We start from the raw sequence: 14,700 nt of genomic DNA on the forward strand, positions 1-14,700 counted from the left end.
CAACGATGATACTGTAAATTTTTTGTTAAAGCTAATAATTTCCTGTAATTTACATTCTATTTTTGTGTTGAACTATTTTTTTGGAATAACTTGGTGGAAAGAAAAGGCACAAATGTTCAGTACCATTATACTATTGGAATCGTAGGATTTTATTTCCCTAACACTGTTTCGCTAAAAAATATCTAAAATTGGCGTACAGGGTAGGTATGTATTGTTTTTACGTTTAAACAATATTGTTTCATTTATCACCTTGTAACTTATAGTATAGTATTATTGGTTCTTTCTAAAGGAAATAAAAAGGACTTTATCGTCCCTCGGGTATGGTGCTTTTTAAAGTTAAACTTTCCGCCCTCAATGCAAAAAATGTCGTTCTCACCCCAGGCAGAAACATACGACAACCGCGCCCTTCGGGCGTGCAAGTTGTACTTTCTACCGTAGGTAAGAAATATGCTATTATACGATTTTTCTCTCCATATGAAAATAAATTACAGCTTCACTATGATGGAACATTGATATGTAGCATTGATAAAGTTAGTCTGTGGTAGAAATTGCAATAATTTTTTTTTAAGTGTTGAGTTCTTGCTATTCAATTTTTTAACTTGACTATTGTATTTCGTCACAATAATACTTAACCATCACGCACGTCACGTTCCATGGCGGGGAATTGATGCAGAAAAGATATGCTTTAGGTTGTGAAAGAAATGGAACTCATGAATTTAAATTTCAGTAGTCTTATTTATTATATTATTGTAAAAGTACAACCGATAAGTAACAACAATTAAATTAAAGTCAATTAATAAAGTTTCAAAAACGGGACAGTGGTATGTGGAAAAGTAAAAGAGGGTTAAGGAAAAGCGATTAGTCGCATTGACCTTGTAGAGTCTTATTTTCTCTTCGCGAGTTCTCTGAGTTCTCTCTTTTTGGTCACCGATGTGCCATTTTTTCCTTGTGCTACTGTATAGAATGGGTCTGGACTCTCTTCTAATGTGTCACTTTTACCGTGTACTACAACATCCGATGTGTTTGGCCTGAGTTTTTCCGTATTGCCTAGAATTTGATTATTATTTGTAAGAGAATATATGGTGCCATATGGGCCATTTTTTATGCGTTTAAATATTTATTTTTTAATGAAAGTATGTCCTCAAAAGGTAAGCAAACGATCCCACAGCGTATAAAAAATGTAGCTTATTTTTTTTTGTCGTAAAACGCAACTGGTTTTTAAATAAATCGACAGCAACATCAATGGTGGTTCAATGGTAGAATGCTCGCCTGCCACGCGGGCGATCCGGGTAGTACAGCATAGATTGCTGCCGCATATGCGCGCTTGGAAGCGTCTGCAAAGCCATGCAAAGTCCATCCATCTGTTTCGGCCCCTCCAATCCACCTCTGTATTTTGATCTTAGTAAGATCTCCGAGCAACGATCGAAAACCAGACCATTTCTTACACAGCTCTCCAGGCACGCGATCGTCCCAATCGACCCCTGAAAGCCAAACATCCTGTAACACAATTTTCGCTGTAATCAATACAGGGGCCAGCCAACCCATAGGATCAAATAATCGTGAAATATCTGAAAGAATTCCTCTTTTGGTCAGCTCCGATCTAGCTGATGCCCATTCAATTCTAAAACCAAAGACGTCGTCCCTTGGCTGCCACAAAAGTCCCAGCGCAGATACACTCTCCTCGACTTTGAACGCAATTTCAGAGTCAGCCAGCGAGTCCAAGCCTCCCAACAGCGCAGCATCGTTGGCCGCCCACTTACTCAACAACATGCCAGCCGATTTCAAAACCGTGATGAGCTGATCCCTGCAGCGTAGAGCAGACCCCATGTCGTCAGCTCCGCCGAATGCATCGTCGACATACATCTGATGACGCAGGATCATTGCCGCTTCCGGATATGCACCACCCTCGTCATGAGCCAGCTGCTGGAGAACTCTGAGAGCCAAATACGGCGCCGAAGCGGTGCCATACGTCACGGTTGTTGCCCTGTAGTCTTGAATAGGTTGAGAGCGATCCGGCCTCCAAACTATTCGCTGCCAATCGATATCATCGTGATGCACTAAAATTTGACGATACATTTTTGTTATATCAGTCACAAAAACACATTTAAAAAATCTCCAGTTACTAATGACGACTGTTATATCCGATTGGAGCTTCGGCCCTGGCAAGAGAAAGTCATTTAAAGACTGACCCGACGATGCCCGCTGTGAGGCGTTAAAAACTACACGAATTTTATCCGGGTTCCCTTGGCGAAAAACGGCATGGTGTGGCATGTAGTACGACGATTTATTACTATCATGCTTTGGAACTGGCTCCATATGCCCTAAACTAATGTATTCGCCAATGAATTCTCGATATGCTTTCGCGAGACAAGGATTTTTGTCACGTCTGACCTCGGATCGCGCCAAGCACGCAATTGCAATATCGCGAGAGTTCAACGAAAGTGGTTTTTTCGAAAAAGGCAATCGAACAATATATCGACCCTCTATGTTTCGAGTGTGAGTAGACACAAACAATTCCTCACAGTAAAGATTTTCAGGAGACAACGGCTTAGGCGCGTCAATCTCTTCGATCTCCCAAAACTTGGATAACAAACTCGACAGGCTGTGCTCTACCGAAACGTTTAGCACGCGCACAGTTTCTTTGCTAACAGAGAGCGGCCCCGATGATTCACCGGTCAAAATCCAACCGAATATAGTGTTTTGTGCTAGTGGTGTACCTCGAGGTCCCTTTATCAATCCATTCAACATTATTGACGCATATATGTCTGCCCCAATTATACAATCTATCCTTTGTTGTTTATAAAAATACGGATCCGCCAACACGAGCCCTTTTATATGCGGCCACTCAGCTCGCACAGTACATCTACCAGGACTGTATCGAGTAAGCGACCTCATAACTAGCATGCGAACATCGAAAGAGGCTCTACTTGTGACTGGACGAATCGCTACCGTCGATTCACCTATTGGTTTCGTTTCACTTTCCCCAAAACCAACGACTGAGCACGACGACGGCAGTCCTCTAAGACCAAGATCCGCGATAACCGACTCTATAACAAAGCTTCTCTGAGCCCCGGGATCGATTAGAGCTCGAACTTCAATTGTGCTTCCGTGCTCCGCGACAAGAACGACTCGAGCCGTTGCCAACAATATAGAAGCACTTACAGGAGCGACGTTAACCGAAATCGAGTTCGACATCCCGCTTGATCCGAAATCACGACCACCACCACCCGGCTTATGTGCACCAAAAGACCCGATATCATCTGATTTTGTAGGCTCTGAATGTAGCAGTGTATTATGCTTCGCTCCACAAGACAAGCATCTTTTCTCAGAAGGGCAGTTTTTTAAAAAATGTGAGTCATAAAGACAGTTCAAACATAATCTTGACCTTTTGCATACGTTAAATCTTTCCGGCTGAGACAGTCTCTCAAATTGAGGACACTTATGCAACAAATGACTCTCTTTACAAAGAACACACGATACTACCGATCGTTTTTTTGTTTTCGATTCGCTTTGAGACTTCCCGACCTTTTCAGTAGATACATTCGCCGATATTTGTTTATTTTGTCCTTTTGAAGGTTGTATACTTTTTTCGCCCCTGCGAGCCGGAGCACAATCAATCGATACGTGAGCCTGTTCTAAAGACTGAGTGCGCCTCTCGATAAAGGCAACGAGCTCCGTGTAGGTAGGGCTCGCAGCACTGCTCTCACGCGATATCTCCCAACCTTCTCGACTCAATGGATCCAACTTCCGAATCACGCAATGTATAATCCAATTATCGTAATGATTAACTGGACATTCGAGATCTTTTAATGCACGAACTGATTCTTCAGTTTTATCCAAAATTTGAATCAAATCAGGCAAATTTCCGGGTTTAACAACAGGTAAATTTATTAAATTTTCAAGATGATTAAATAAACGTATTTGAGTATTGTCGAATCTACGTACTAATTTTTCCCATGCAATGTCAAAATTTGAATCCGTTATATCAATGCCTTTTAATCTTTGCTGCGCTGAGCCCTGTACTACCGATAACAAGTGTTGCAATTTGACAGCCTTGGGCATTTCGCGTTTTATTACGAGCGATGTAAACAGCTGCTTAAACGATTCCCACTCCTCGTGTTTACCAGAAAACGTTGGTAGCGACAGAGGAGGAAAATTTACTTTTTCGGTATTACTCGGTCTATGATCAACACGAGGTGAACTTTCTAAATCAATTATGTGATCATTGAACTCACCCAACGCGTCAGTATATGCTTCAAACACTTGTTCAGCTATTTGCTTTTCATAATACTCATGAGAAAGCAAGATTTTCTCATCTGCTTGTATAATTGCGTGTTTCTTTTTGAAATCGGCAAGATCCATATCTAACTGTGTGACGCGTGCACGAGTTTGCCCCAACGTCATATTGGCTCTCCCTTTCTTTTTGAAATTCGCGAAGGCATTTTTTATCTTTTTTCCAAGCGTGACCTGATCAGTGTACCACTTTTCGGACATTCTCTTCAAAATTATTTCAACAGTCACAGAAAAATCAAGACAAACCAGACAAATACCAATATCACCTTGCAAAGTTCGACGATTCAACGAGAAAGATTAGCTGATACCTCTAGACTGTGTATACCTGGTTTGTAGTCGCCGTCATAAGCCCCCCTCTCACCTCCCGCTCAGCCTTTTAGCTTTTGATGAACGCAAGCTGTGCGTTACAGTGAGAAGACGAAGAAAAGGCTATCAACACATGACCCCACACCCCTCTCCGCCCGGCAGGAAAGCGGCAGAAGAAAAGCCCGAAACCGTCTTCCGAGCGTCGAGAGTGGGAGCCGCTCTGTCAAGGCTGCGCGACAGTGGCTCTCGATGTAAACACCAACTTCTCGATGGTTTCAGCTACCTCTCCCTTCCTCGAGCAACACTTGATACTAAAAGCAAATCGTACGAAAACAAGGCAGAAACGTGAATTTAAGAGAAATAACATGTAACAAAAATTCATAATATGCAATGTGTGCAATCAACCACGCTCTGCTACCAAAAATGTTAGTGGCATCTCGACCAATTTTTTATTGACAAAAAAAAGGTCATTGAGACGTAGCACTAAACTAAAAAATTGACTAACCAAATGAAATCAGCAGTGGAAGCGAATTGTTTTGGTGTTAATAATATTTATTGAATCAACGGATATTTACAATATTTACAGAGCAATTTGAATATAATTTAGATTTAATGAACAATAGATAAACGTGAAAAGTAAAAACGAATAAGTTCTGTCTTATGTAAAGCGAGCGAGAACGAACAAAAATAAGAGTTGATACAAAATACCTGTGACCATATAGAAGCCAACCAAGACGATTAGAATTTAGAAAAACGACATCGAAAAAACGAGCAATTAGTTGACTTATACAACGATCTCAATTTACTCAAGCGATGTTAACAGGTCGAAGTCTCAAAAGCGAGAGAGCCAGCAACGCCTCGTAAGTGCCGTCGAAGCCGCGATCTAGCCGCCGCTAAGGGGGGAGAATTTCGTTCCAATGACAATACTAATAACAAAACTATATTTACTTATTCCCTCAATCGTACAATAGCAGCCCGGATGTCGCGCAATTTAAATTTCAAAAAAGGCAAACACGAATCCAAACAAACATCCAAGGACTTATTTAACCCCATACATGAGACTATGTGGGTCCTATACTGAGGCTGAATAGGCCCGTACATTTATTATAGGTACTTTGAAATCAACGTAAGTGGAAACAATAATAGCAAATAATATTTTTACAAAATAGAAAAAAGGTTGTGTTGATCAAATAATACAAAGTTAATAATATAGTTTCGTATTTTTGTATTATCAATTGATACCTGATGTTCGAATGATACTAAATAAAACCAACTTTAGATGAAACAAGGCAAAAACACATGTTCCCCAGTGGCCCATACAGACTCAGCTTGACCTACCTTATACTGTTCCGTTTGCATTATTGATCGTTTTCTTTATCCAATCGGCACGGAACGAAATTCCTGTGAAAATCTTTCCGTTGGAATCGGCAATACCAATTAACTCGTGCTTACCGTTGTCAGTGTGAATTAATATTTTGCTCATCTATTAAACATTAACATTCGCAAATGAATTCTTCAATCAGGCTTTTTGGAAATAAAAATTAATTTTTAATATTTACCAAATCACCGTGTATTTCGTTTTTAAGACAAAGCAGCGACAGTGACGCCTTTGTCCAGGATGTTGGCATACACGACTCTTTATTTGAAATTTCAATAGCGAAATAAGCACGAGTATAAGACATCATCCATTCAAGATCATAATTTTCCCATGCTAAAACTGTTAATACTTTTTCAATGTACACATTGTCACTATACTGAGGAAGCGTTGCATATTTATTAAGCTCTATTTCTTTTTCCAACTGTATTATAGCTACGTCATATTTGGTGTGGTTCCTAAAAACGTAAATCATAATTTTAAGCATCATTTTCATTCGTTGCTTATCATAATTTAACGTTAGATCTTACTCTGGTTTAATGACTTTCTTGATGCCAACTATTTTCGAATCTTCTATATTTTTTGACGTTCTGGTAGAATGCGTAACAAAGAATTGAGATATGTCGTCCAATTCACAGTTAATACTGATCAAGGCATAATTGTTTTTAATAAGTGCACCACCACAAACAAGATGCTTTAAAGTGATACGTTTTTTATGGACACCTATGTAGTATGGAAAGTCTTCTAATCCAGCTGACATCAAAATATGACGGGACTCTAATGTAATATAAAATCATATAATAACCTTTTTTTTGACAAGTAATAAAAAAAAAAAAAAAAAAAAAAATACTTTCTAAAAAGTCATGGGAATAATGTTTAAAAACCCAACTGATTGTTATCAAACTTTTTAGGTTGTAAAAAAAATATTTTTCATACTTTTTAAAGTTACAAAAATTACTTTAAAAAGTTTTTTTTTTAACAAAATTTCAATCAATATAGTTATATATTTTTCTAACAATTGTTTTGCATTTTACTATCATTAATCGATATCTTATATAAAAATAATACTAAAAAAAATCAACACCAGATTTAGTATACTTTAAGAAATGAGGCAAAAACTCATATTCCCGGGTTGACCTACCTCCGATCGCCATACGGATTTCCTCTTTTATCCAATCGACACGGGACAAAATTTCCGTAAAAATGTTTTCGTTGGAATTGGCAACACCAATTAACATGTGAGTACCGTTGTCATTGTGAATTAGTATACTGTCTCTCTATTCAACATTATTATTCACAAATAACTTCTTCAATTAGGCTTTTTAGAAATAAAAACTAATTTTTAATATTTACCACAGAAGTCTCAAGATCATCATTCTTAACACAAATCTTCGATGGTGATGTCATTGCCCACAAACTTTTCGTACACGACTCATCATTTGAAATGCCAATCTCGTAATGATAAACTGCTCTATAATATTTGAAGTAATACCAATACTTATACCATCCTACAACTGTTACTTTTTTGCCAATAGTTGTTACATTTTTACTAGATTTAGGAAGAATTGCGTAATTATTTAGCTCTATTCCTTTTTCCAACTGTATTATAGCTATGTCATGAGCGGTTGAGTTGCTGAAAACGTAAATTATAATTTTGAGTATCACTTTAATTCGCTGCATATGAAATTTAACGTAAGATCTCACTTTGGTCGAATAAATTTATTGATGTATACTGCATTATAATTTTCTTCACGAGTGTCTATATAAGAGTACCGAACATACGTGATGTCGTCCAATGCACAGCTAATACTAATTATAGCAAAGAATTCATTAATAAGTGTACCACTACATCTGTAATCTCCTTTATCATAAATTTCCGGTCCCCAGATGCTTAAGAAGTATGGAAATTTCCCTAATTCAGCATATCCTTCATCAGCCTTGGCAACTAATATCACATAAAATCATGTTAATGATGAGAATTATACCATAGTATGGTATTTCATATTATGAAGCAACGATTAAAGATTTTCATAGCTACTATATACTTATTGCATAATGTGACTAACGCAAGGAAAAATAATAGTGACTATTCAAATTTAATGTCTAATTATCTTTATACAAAACTAATCATATTAATTGAAAATTATATAACTAGGAAAATATTCATGGTCCATAATGTGAGTGAAGTATGCACGCTGCCCAATTTATGGACAAATTTATTGGTGTTTTAAAAATTAATGATCTTTCGAACGACAGTAAGAAGGAGTTTATCATTAAGATGAAAACTTATTTTTCAACTTACAAAACATACTACTAAGACAAAAAACTCTTACCTTTAATTACCAGTAGAGCAGCAATAACTTTTAAGAGAACCATCTTTACGAAAAAACGAAGAACAACTGAAATCACGTACTATGTGCCCCTCCTATTTATACCTATACTTGTGAGACACATCCCAAGTTACTAAAGAAGTGAAATTTAAGTATGATATCATGCTTGTCGAAGCAACTTGAAATAACAGTGTTTTAATTTGTATTTTTACATGATTTCGGGCTCTTTGTAACACAGATAATTAACAAAATTTTCTGGATTTCATAGTATTCTATTGGTGATAGTATGAAAAATTCTGCAAAAGAAAAAACGCAAGTCTTGGTAAGTACATTTGTAGTTAGTAAAATTTCAATTTATCCTAATGACTTAGAGATTCTCTATTTTTTTTTTTTTTTTACATCAAATTTTTTTTTTGTATACTTTTACCACAAAAATTCCTGTGCATGACGCTTATATCTGTACACGTATTCTTCAATTTTAAAAAATAATGCATTGATTAGGACTGTTGCTATATAGATCTAGAATTTTTGATACTGTCTTGTCTTGTCTTGAAAAATCGAAACGATATCAAGACAAGATGCATGCAATAGCTTCAAGACGAAAACAAGATATGTCAATAAAAAAATTCAAGTTGTCAAGATAACTTACTCAATTTCTTGTACATCTTGATCTTGAGTATTAATAAAATTACCCTCAACGATCAAATTAAAAAAAAAACTGGCAGAAAAATGGAAATACGAGGGTAATTGCCAAAAATATCCGGTATCTGCGACGTATATCGACTACGTCATCTTTCTCTCGCAAATTTAATGTATGTATTTACTGTGCACACAAAGACTATTAAGCAAAACTAAGGAAAAATATTCATTATAATTTATAGGAGTGGCGTAGATCCATTGTATTATTATGTATCCAGGATTATATTGAGAAAAAATACAACTATATTGTAAAATTATTTATGCATTTTATAACAGCTATCAGTATATCATTTTAATAAAAAGATGTAATTTTATAACTATTCACCATCTAGAATGTTTATTGTTATACATGTAAAAATATTTATTTGGTGACCACTGCCTTTTTAAAGAAAAAAAAACCAAACGATTTCAAACTGTACGCCAGTTAAAACGCTTCAGCTAAAAACTTGATAAAAACACAATAACATTCCGAGTAAAATTTATCGTACGTGACAAATTTTTAATAATACCTATTCTGTAATTGATATGTATCGTTTCATTGTTCTTCGACATTGTTTTTATCAAGTCGTTAGCTCAAGAGTTCTATCTTGGGCTCCATTAGAAACTTCAACTTTTTTTAAAAAAAACGACATTTTTTACTTTGTGATAAGTTTAACATCTTGTACACTACTTTGTAATTCATATTTGTTTGCATATTCTCAGATGGTATGAATTTAGCATTGTTTTATTGCAATTTAAGTTATTTAAGTAGTAACATTTGATTTAAGTAGTTATTTAAGTAGTAACATTTGATTTAACTGGTTACCGATTAAAGTTAACTCGTCCCCATAGAATATAAAACTAAAATTTTTATTCTATTACATAAATATTAATCTACTTTTCATGACTAATACAAAAATACAAAATAAAGAATTGAATCATAGTAGTTACTGTATGCAATAGTTATATTTGCTGTTCACAATGACTCAGTCGATTAAACTTATTAATGTTACGTAAAATAGCCATAATGTTGCCAATATTATATTAAGCAGTCGCCAAAAAATCGCCACTCACCATGTCTAAAAATTAAATCGCCAGCAAAAATAAAATATACCTTACTTCTTCTCTCTTTCGCTCTGTCTTTTGATCTTTTTTTTCGTTCTCTACTCGAAAGCTGGCCGACTGACGTGTGTACCGATACGAGTGTGTCACTCGCAAGAGAACACGTATTAATAAATATAAATTTTAATTAATAATACTGAAAGTTTTCTTAAAACATTTTTGATCATTATTAAAAAAAAAATAGGTAATTATAAAGTGTCAATGTTGTATTAACGCACATTTAACATTTCAAATAATTTTTCGGTTTTAAAACCCAACGAATTTAAAAGCTTTTTTTTAAATCTTTATTTAGAGTAAAGTCTTTTACCATAAGTACTTAAGTATGAACTTAATGTTCCTATCATTAAATACTTATACCTCATTTATCGGTTTCATCATATTTATTTTTACATAAACATCGGGATATCTTGACGATAAAGACAAGAGCAAGATGACTAATTTCAAGAATAACTCGAAAACGATCCAGTATATAATTTTTAAATTTTTTAACAAAAAGACAAGTTTTTGAAAAATATCGTATTGTCTTGTCTTGTGACAGCCCTACGCGGGATCTTCTTGATTGAATGTTAAAGTGACTCTGACACAAGAGACATACGTAAACCATTCAATTGTTTGATGGGACATACCACAGAGCACTATTAGGGATCACAGGGAAATTCGCTACGCAAAATTTACCACGAGAAAAAAAAAACGAGCCAGCACGTGATGGTAATCTCTCTCGCTTCATGACGGCAGGGCAGGGCGAGAAAGAATGATGACGTCTCCTCATTGCATCTAGAAAAAAAGAGCGAGAGAGAGAAAAAGCGCGTCCTAGAGAAAGTACAGGCCACAAGATAAGGCGAAGAATGAGGGGCTCGCCTTTTTTTGCTCTTTCTCTCGGCCCTGCGCGTCTTTTCTCGGAATTTCTCCGCATTAATTTTAGGATTATACGCGGTCGGCGTCTTTTTATCCACGCGCGCACAAGGTGGTACGCGCAAAAACAAGGCGATTACACTCGTTTCGGAATATTAATTTCGCGCTAAAATTAATCCCACCTTCGCGCCCCACTGCTCTGTCATATATATATATATATATATATATATATATATATATATCTTTCCCTACGTAGCTCTTGATGATGGCGCGCGAACAAGGAACTATGTGGGCGCTGCACGCCCTACTACATTTTAATGAGTTTTTGTTTGCGCGCGGCTCGAGCATATGCCCCATGAAATTGCTAATTACATTCCGTGGAGCTTTTTATCAGGTAGACAATGTTTATAATTGTGAAACAAGTTGGGATCGTGTTTTACAAACAACTTTTGTTCTGAAAATTGTTGAGTAATTTTTCTCCCTTACTTACGGGAGAAGGTGATTAATAGACTCTGATCGGGTATGACTCGTTTGTGAAGTTATTTTATATATTTTATTGGGGTACAATGTCACATCGTACTCTCATACGTCGTATTACAGCAACCCTTGCATAGTATCACAATGATGAATACTAAATTTATAGCTCGGCGGCCGTGCTTATCGCGCAGTCACCCAAATTTTCGTTACTCGCGTATATGCAGGACGAGATTCACGAGATTTCAAAGTCCGAACGAGAAAAGCCTGAATATTATTTACGAGCGTGAAAGTTTCCCTTTTCGTTCCTTCCTTTGCAGAACTGCAAAAACACAGCACAGCTCGGCCTCATTGTCTGCGTGACGCGTTGAGAAAACTATGCGGAAGAAGAAAGCCGTACGGATGTAGGAATGATGACGAGTAGCTTACAGCCACCCAAAATCGAGAAAGTGATGTTTCTTCTTTTTTTTTTTTTTACACGAAATTTGTGCTTTGTGTACTCGTTTGTCGAAATATGCATAACTTATGCGCATCGTTTTGCAAAATACCGCGTTTCCCCTTCGAAAGACAAGCTTCTCGCATAACTTGGCTGGACATTCTTCTTGTTACAGCGGAGGAGGAGAATAAAAATTAACGATGCCCAATCGGTGCCGCGTGTCCAACATCTGGTGTGTCCATTGTTTCCCTTCTGCGAAGAAAAAAAAAAAAAAAAAAAAAAAAAATACAAGCACACGAGAACGAGACGTCACGGGGTTGCGAGCGGCGGGCGACTTGTGTTCCGCGTCAACACCCCGGGACAATGCGAGTACTACAAAGACGAGCCGACGAGAAACGAGATCGGCACCTCCGCGAGAGTGACGAGAGTCGCGCCACGTGCGCCTACTTCCGGGGACGCGGTAGAGGAGCGTAATCATCGGTCCTCTTCTTCCCCTATACGAAGGACCCTCGCGCCGGGGGCTCGAAATAAAAAAAAATGACAACTCCCTCGCATCGGGGAGCCTCAGCGGTGGTTCTCGTTCGTTATGATCTTGTGCGATTGTGCGCGGGGCTGGGAAAAGCCTCTCGTTTCTCTTTTCAGCCGCGCGGAGGGAACGTCGACTGGTCTTACGCGCGCGCGTGCCCGTTTTCCGACGCACCTTTTGGTATGCCAGGTATTTCAGGCATTCCCCCCGCCCCTGCGCTCCATTCACTCGAGGGGGGACTCTACACGGCGGGTGCGCGTTTACCCGGGGGGGGGGAGGGATTATTTTCGCAAAGGTGAAATCATCGAGCGTCTCTGCGTCTCTCCTTGGAATTTATTACCCTACCGGCGCTTATGGTCATTTTCTTTCGTAGGCGCTCTTTTGAACACAACTTTCGTTTTAGGTCTGGATGCTCGCGATGCACCTGATGTACTTGCTTGTAGAGTCTCGTTTTAGGCCGTGGAAACAACAATCATACTGCATGGATTATTCGTTTGGGTGTTTCAAGTTCTATTTTTCAAGAAAACGTGAGTGTAAAATTGGTAACTATACAGTGAGTCGTATAGAGTATACGCTAAACACGTAACGTTTAACAAGAAAAAATCTATTTGGATTTGTTTTCGGGGAGTGAAATGATAGTCATGAAACCGAGTCGTGAGCCAGCGGTGCCTCATCCATTTTGTTTACCTTTCCTGTACTGCATCGAATAAACTTATTTGGCTCGCGATTAATGTGCAAGGACTGTCTCTTTTTCCTGCAAGCTTTTATGTATAAGATAAAAGAAAAAAAAATAATAATAAAAAAACAAACCAACAGCAGCAGAAGTAACAAAAACTTCCACATCTCTCCTATAGTTAGCAAGTGAGAAAAAAGGAAAAGGGCGGTAAAAAAATTAGCAATGAGCGCGGTGTGGCGGTCGGATTTGGAAATGACCATTAAAGAGAAGTTCCGGAACGCCCGTGAAAGTTCGGCTTCTTAGCTGGAATTAAAAATTGTTCGCAACTCGTCTCACTGCGAAGGAAAAAAAGAAAAGGAAAGGAGCAAACTGAGAGAAACAGAGAGAGCCGAAGAATTCCCTAGAGTTGAAGCTCCTACGGTGCTTTTCCTACATTCTTACCAGAGTATATTTCCCCCCAAACGAGGTCGCATGCCCGAGTTTCGAGCTCGACTTTGGATTTGAATTGGAAAAACGCCGGGACGGAAATCGATGGGTTATACACTCGCGAGATACATAAAACCAAAGGGCGGGGGAAAAATTGCGAGCCCATGCTCTCGGTTGCTTTGTATATACATACAAATCAGCGGAGGGGGGCACATAAATTTCAAAAGTCGATCTTCGCGAAAAATCCGACAAAAATCCCACTGCTGGAACTTTTATTATAGCGCAGACTTGTCGCCTCATCCGCTTTTCTATTTCTCCTCCTTCCGGCTCGAAAAATTGCGCAATCATGCCTCAGAAATCCATGGATACCCTACTTTTTTTACCCTCGTTTGTGCACAGGTGCACTTTTACGGCCACCCCTCCCTAATTGTTTATTATTCGTTTTACCGCCGAGGACTGCACTGTAAAATCCAAGTGTGTTAAAGCACACGTTTAAAGTGTGTAGTTGAAATTTATATTTTTTTTAAAAAACACGATAACGTAGTGTTAATAAATTGTTCAAGAACAACCAAATCGATGCTTCGTCAACTGTTTCACCTATTGTATTAAAGTAAACTATTGTTTTTCTTTAACGATTGGCATAAGAAGGCTGTAGAGAGTGAAAAATTTCTGTCACATATTTTACACACTTGTGAGCGCGTTAAAGCTCAAACAGCCAAGTTTTTTCACTCCACAGCTTTCCTACATTGGGTTTTTCCATTCAAAATTTTCCAATTAAATGGAACTGGTTAACCACTTGGTGAATCACAGCTTTGGCTGTTCTTATAATTATTATCCACGCTACCACGATGTATTTTATAAAAAACTAAAATTTCAGTTACACACTTAACGTGTACTCTAACACGCTTGGATTTACGTGTGATCCTCGTACTTTCGGAAATTCAATAAATTCTCCTCTTTACCAATCCACTTGAAAATGCAATTAAAAACAAAAAAGATGAAGCGTATCTTTCCTCTCGGGGAGTCATTATTTCAACAACGCAACTAGTTTGATAAACACCAGTTATTCACCCAGACTATAACGAGAGGGATGCGAAAAATGAGCCTGAGAAAAGTAGTCATATGAATCATAAAGGGGGAGGGGGAGGGGGGCAAATATAAGCAAAGTTTAACGGGGCGTCAAGCGTCCCTGCGATGCTATCGCTC

At 37.8% G+C, this 14,700-nt stretch overlaps 1 protein-coding gene across 1 annotated transcript; it reads right to left on the bottom strand.

The window, feature by feature from the left end:
• Window positions 1-1,250: 1,250 nt before the first annotated feature.
• Window positions 1,251-2,316, bottom strand: LOC149373505 (uncharacterized). Its single transcript, XM_089596848.1, has 3 exons — window positions 2,124-2,316; window positions 1,528-2,057; window positions 1,251-1,481 (listed from the first exon to the last, which is right to left on the bottom strand). Exons 1-3 carry the CDS (start codon window positions 2,314-2,316, stop codon window positions 1,251-1,253), a joined length of 954 nt encoding a protein of 317 aa, XP_089452974.1.
• Between the last annotated feature and the right edge of the window lie 12,384 nt (window positions 2,317-14,700).

This window comes from Copidosoma floridanum, unplaced genomic scaffold (genome assembly GCF_036245765.1).
Source record: "Copidosoma floridanum isolate Cflo_tuat_1 unplaced genomic scaffold, Cflo_Japanese_pri ptg000030l, whole genome shotgun sequence".
Taxonomy (NCBI): domain Eukaryota; kingdom Metazoa; phylum Arthropoda; class Insecta; order Hymenoptera; family Encyrtidae; genus Copidosoma; species Copidosoma floridanum.

Coding starts and splice junctions, on each gene's coding strand:
- LOC149373505 (XM_089596848.1), bottom strand. CDS start 2,316: ATGGAGCCAGTTCCAAAGCATGATAGTAATAAATCGTCGTACTACATG. Junction 2,058..2,123: donor GGATATAACAGTCGTCATTA/GTAACTGGAGAT, acceptor GTCAAATTTTAG/TGCATCACGATGATATCGAT. Junction 1,482..1,527: donor CTATGGGTTGGCTGGCCCCT/GTATTGATTACA, acceptor TTTGGCTTTCAG/GGGTCGATTGGGACGATCGC.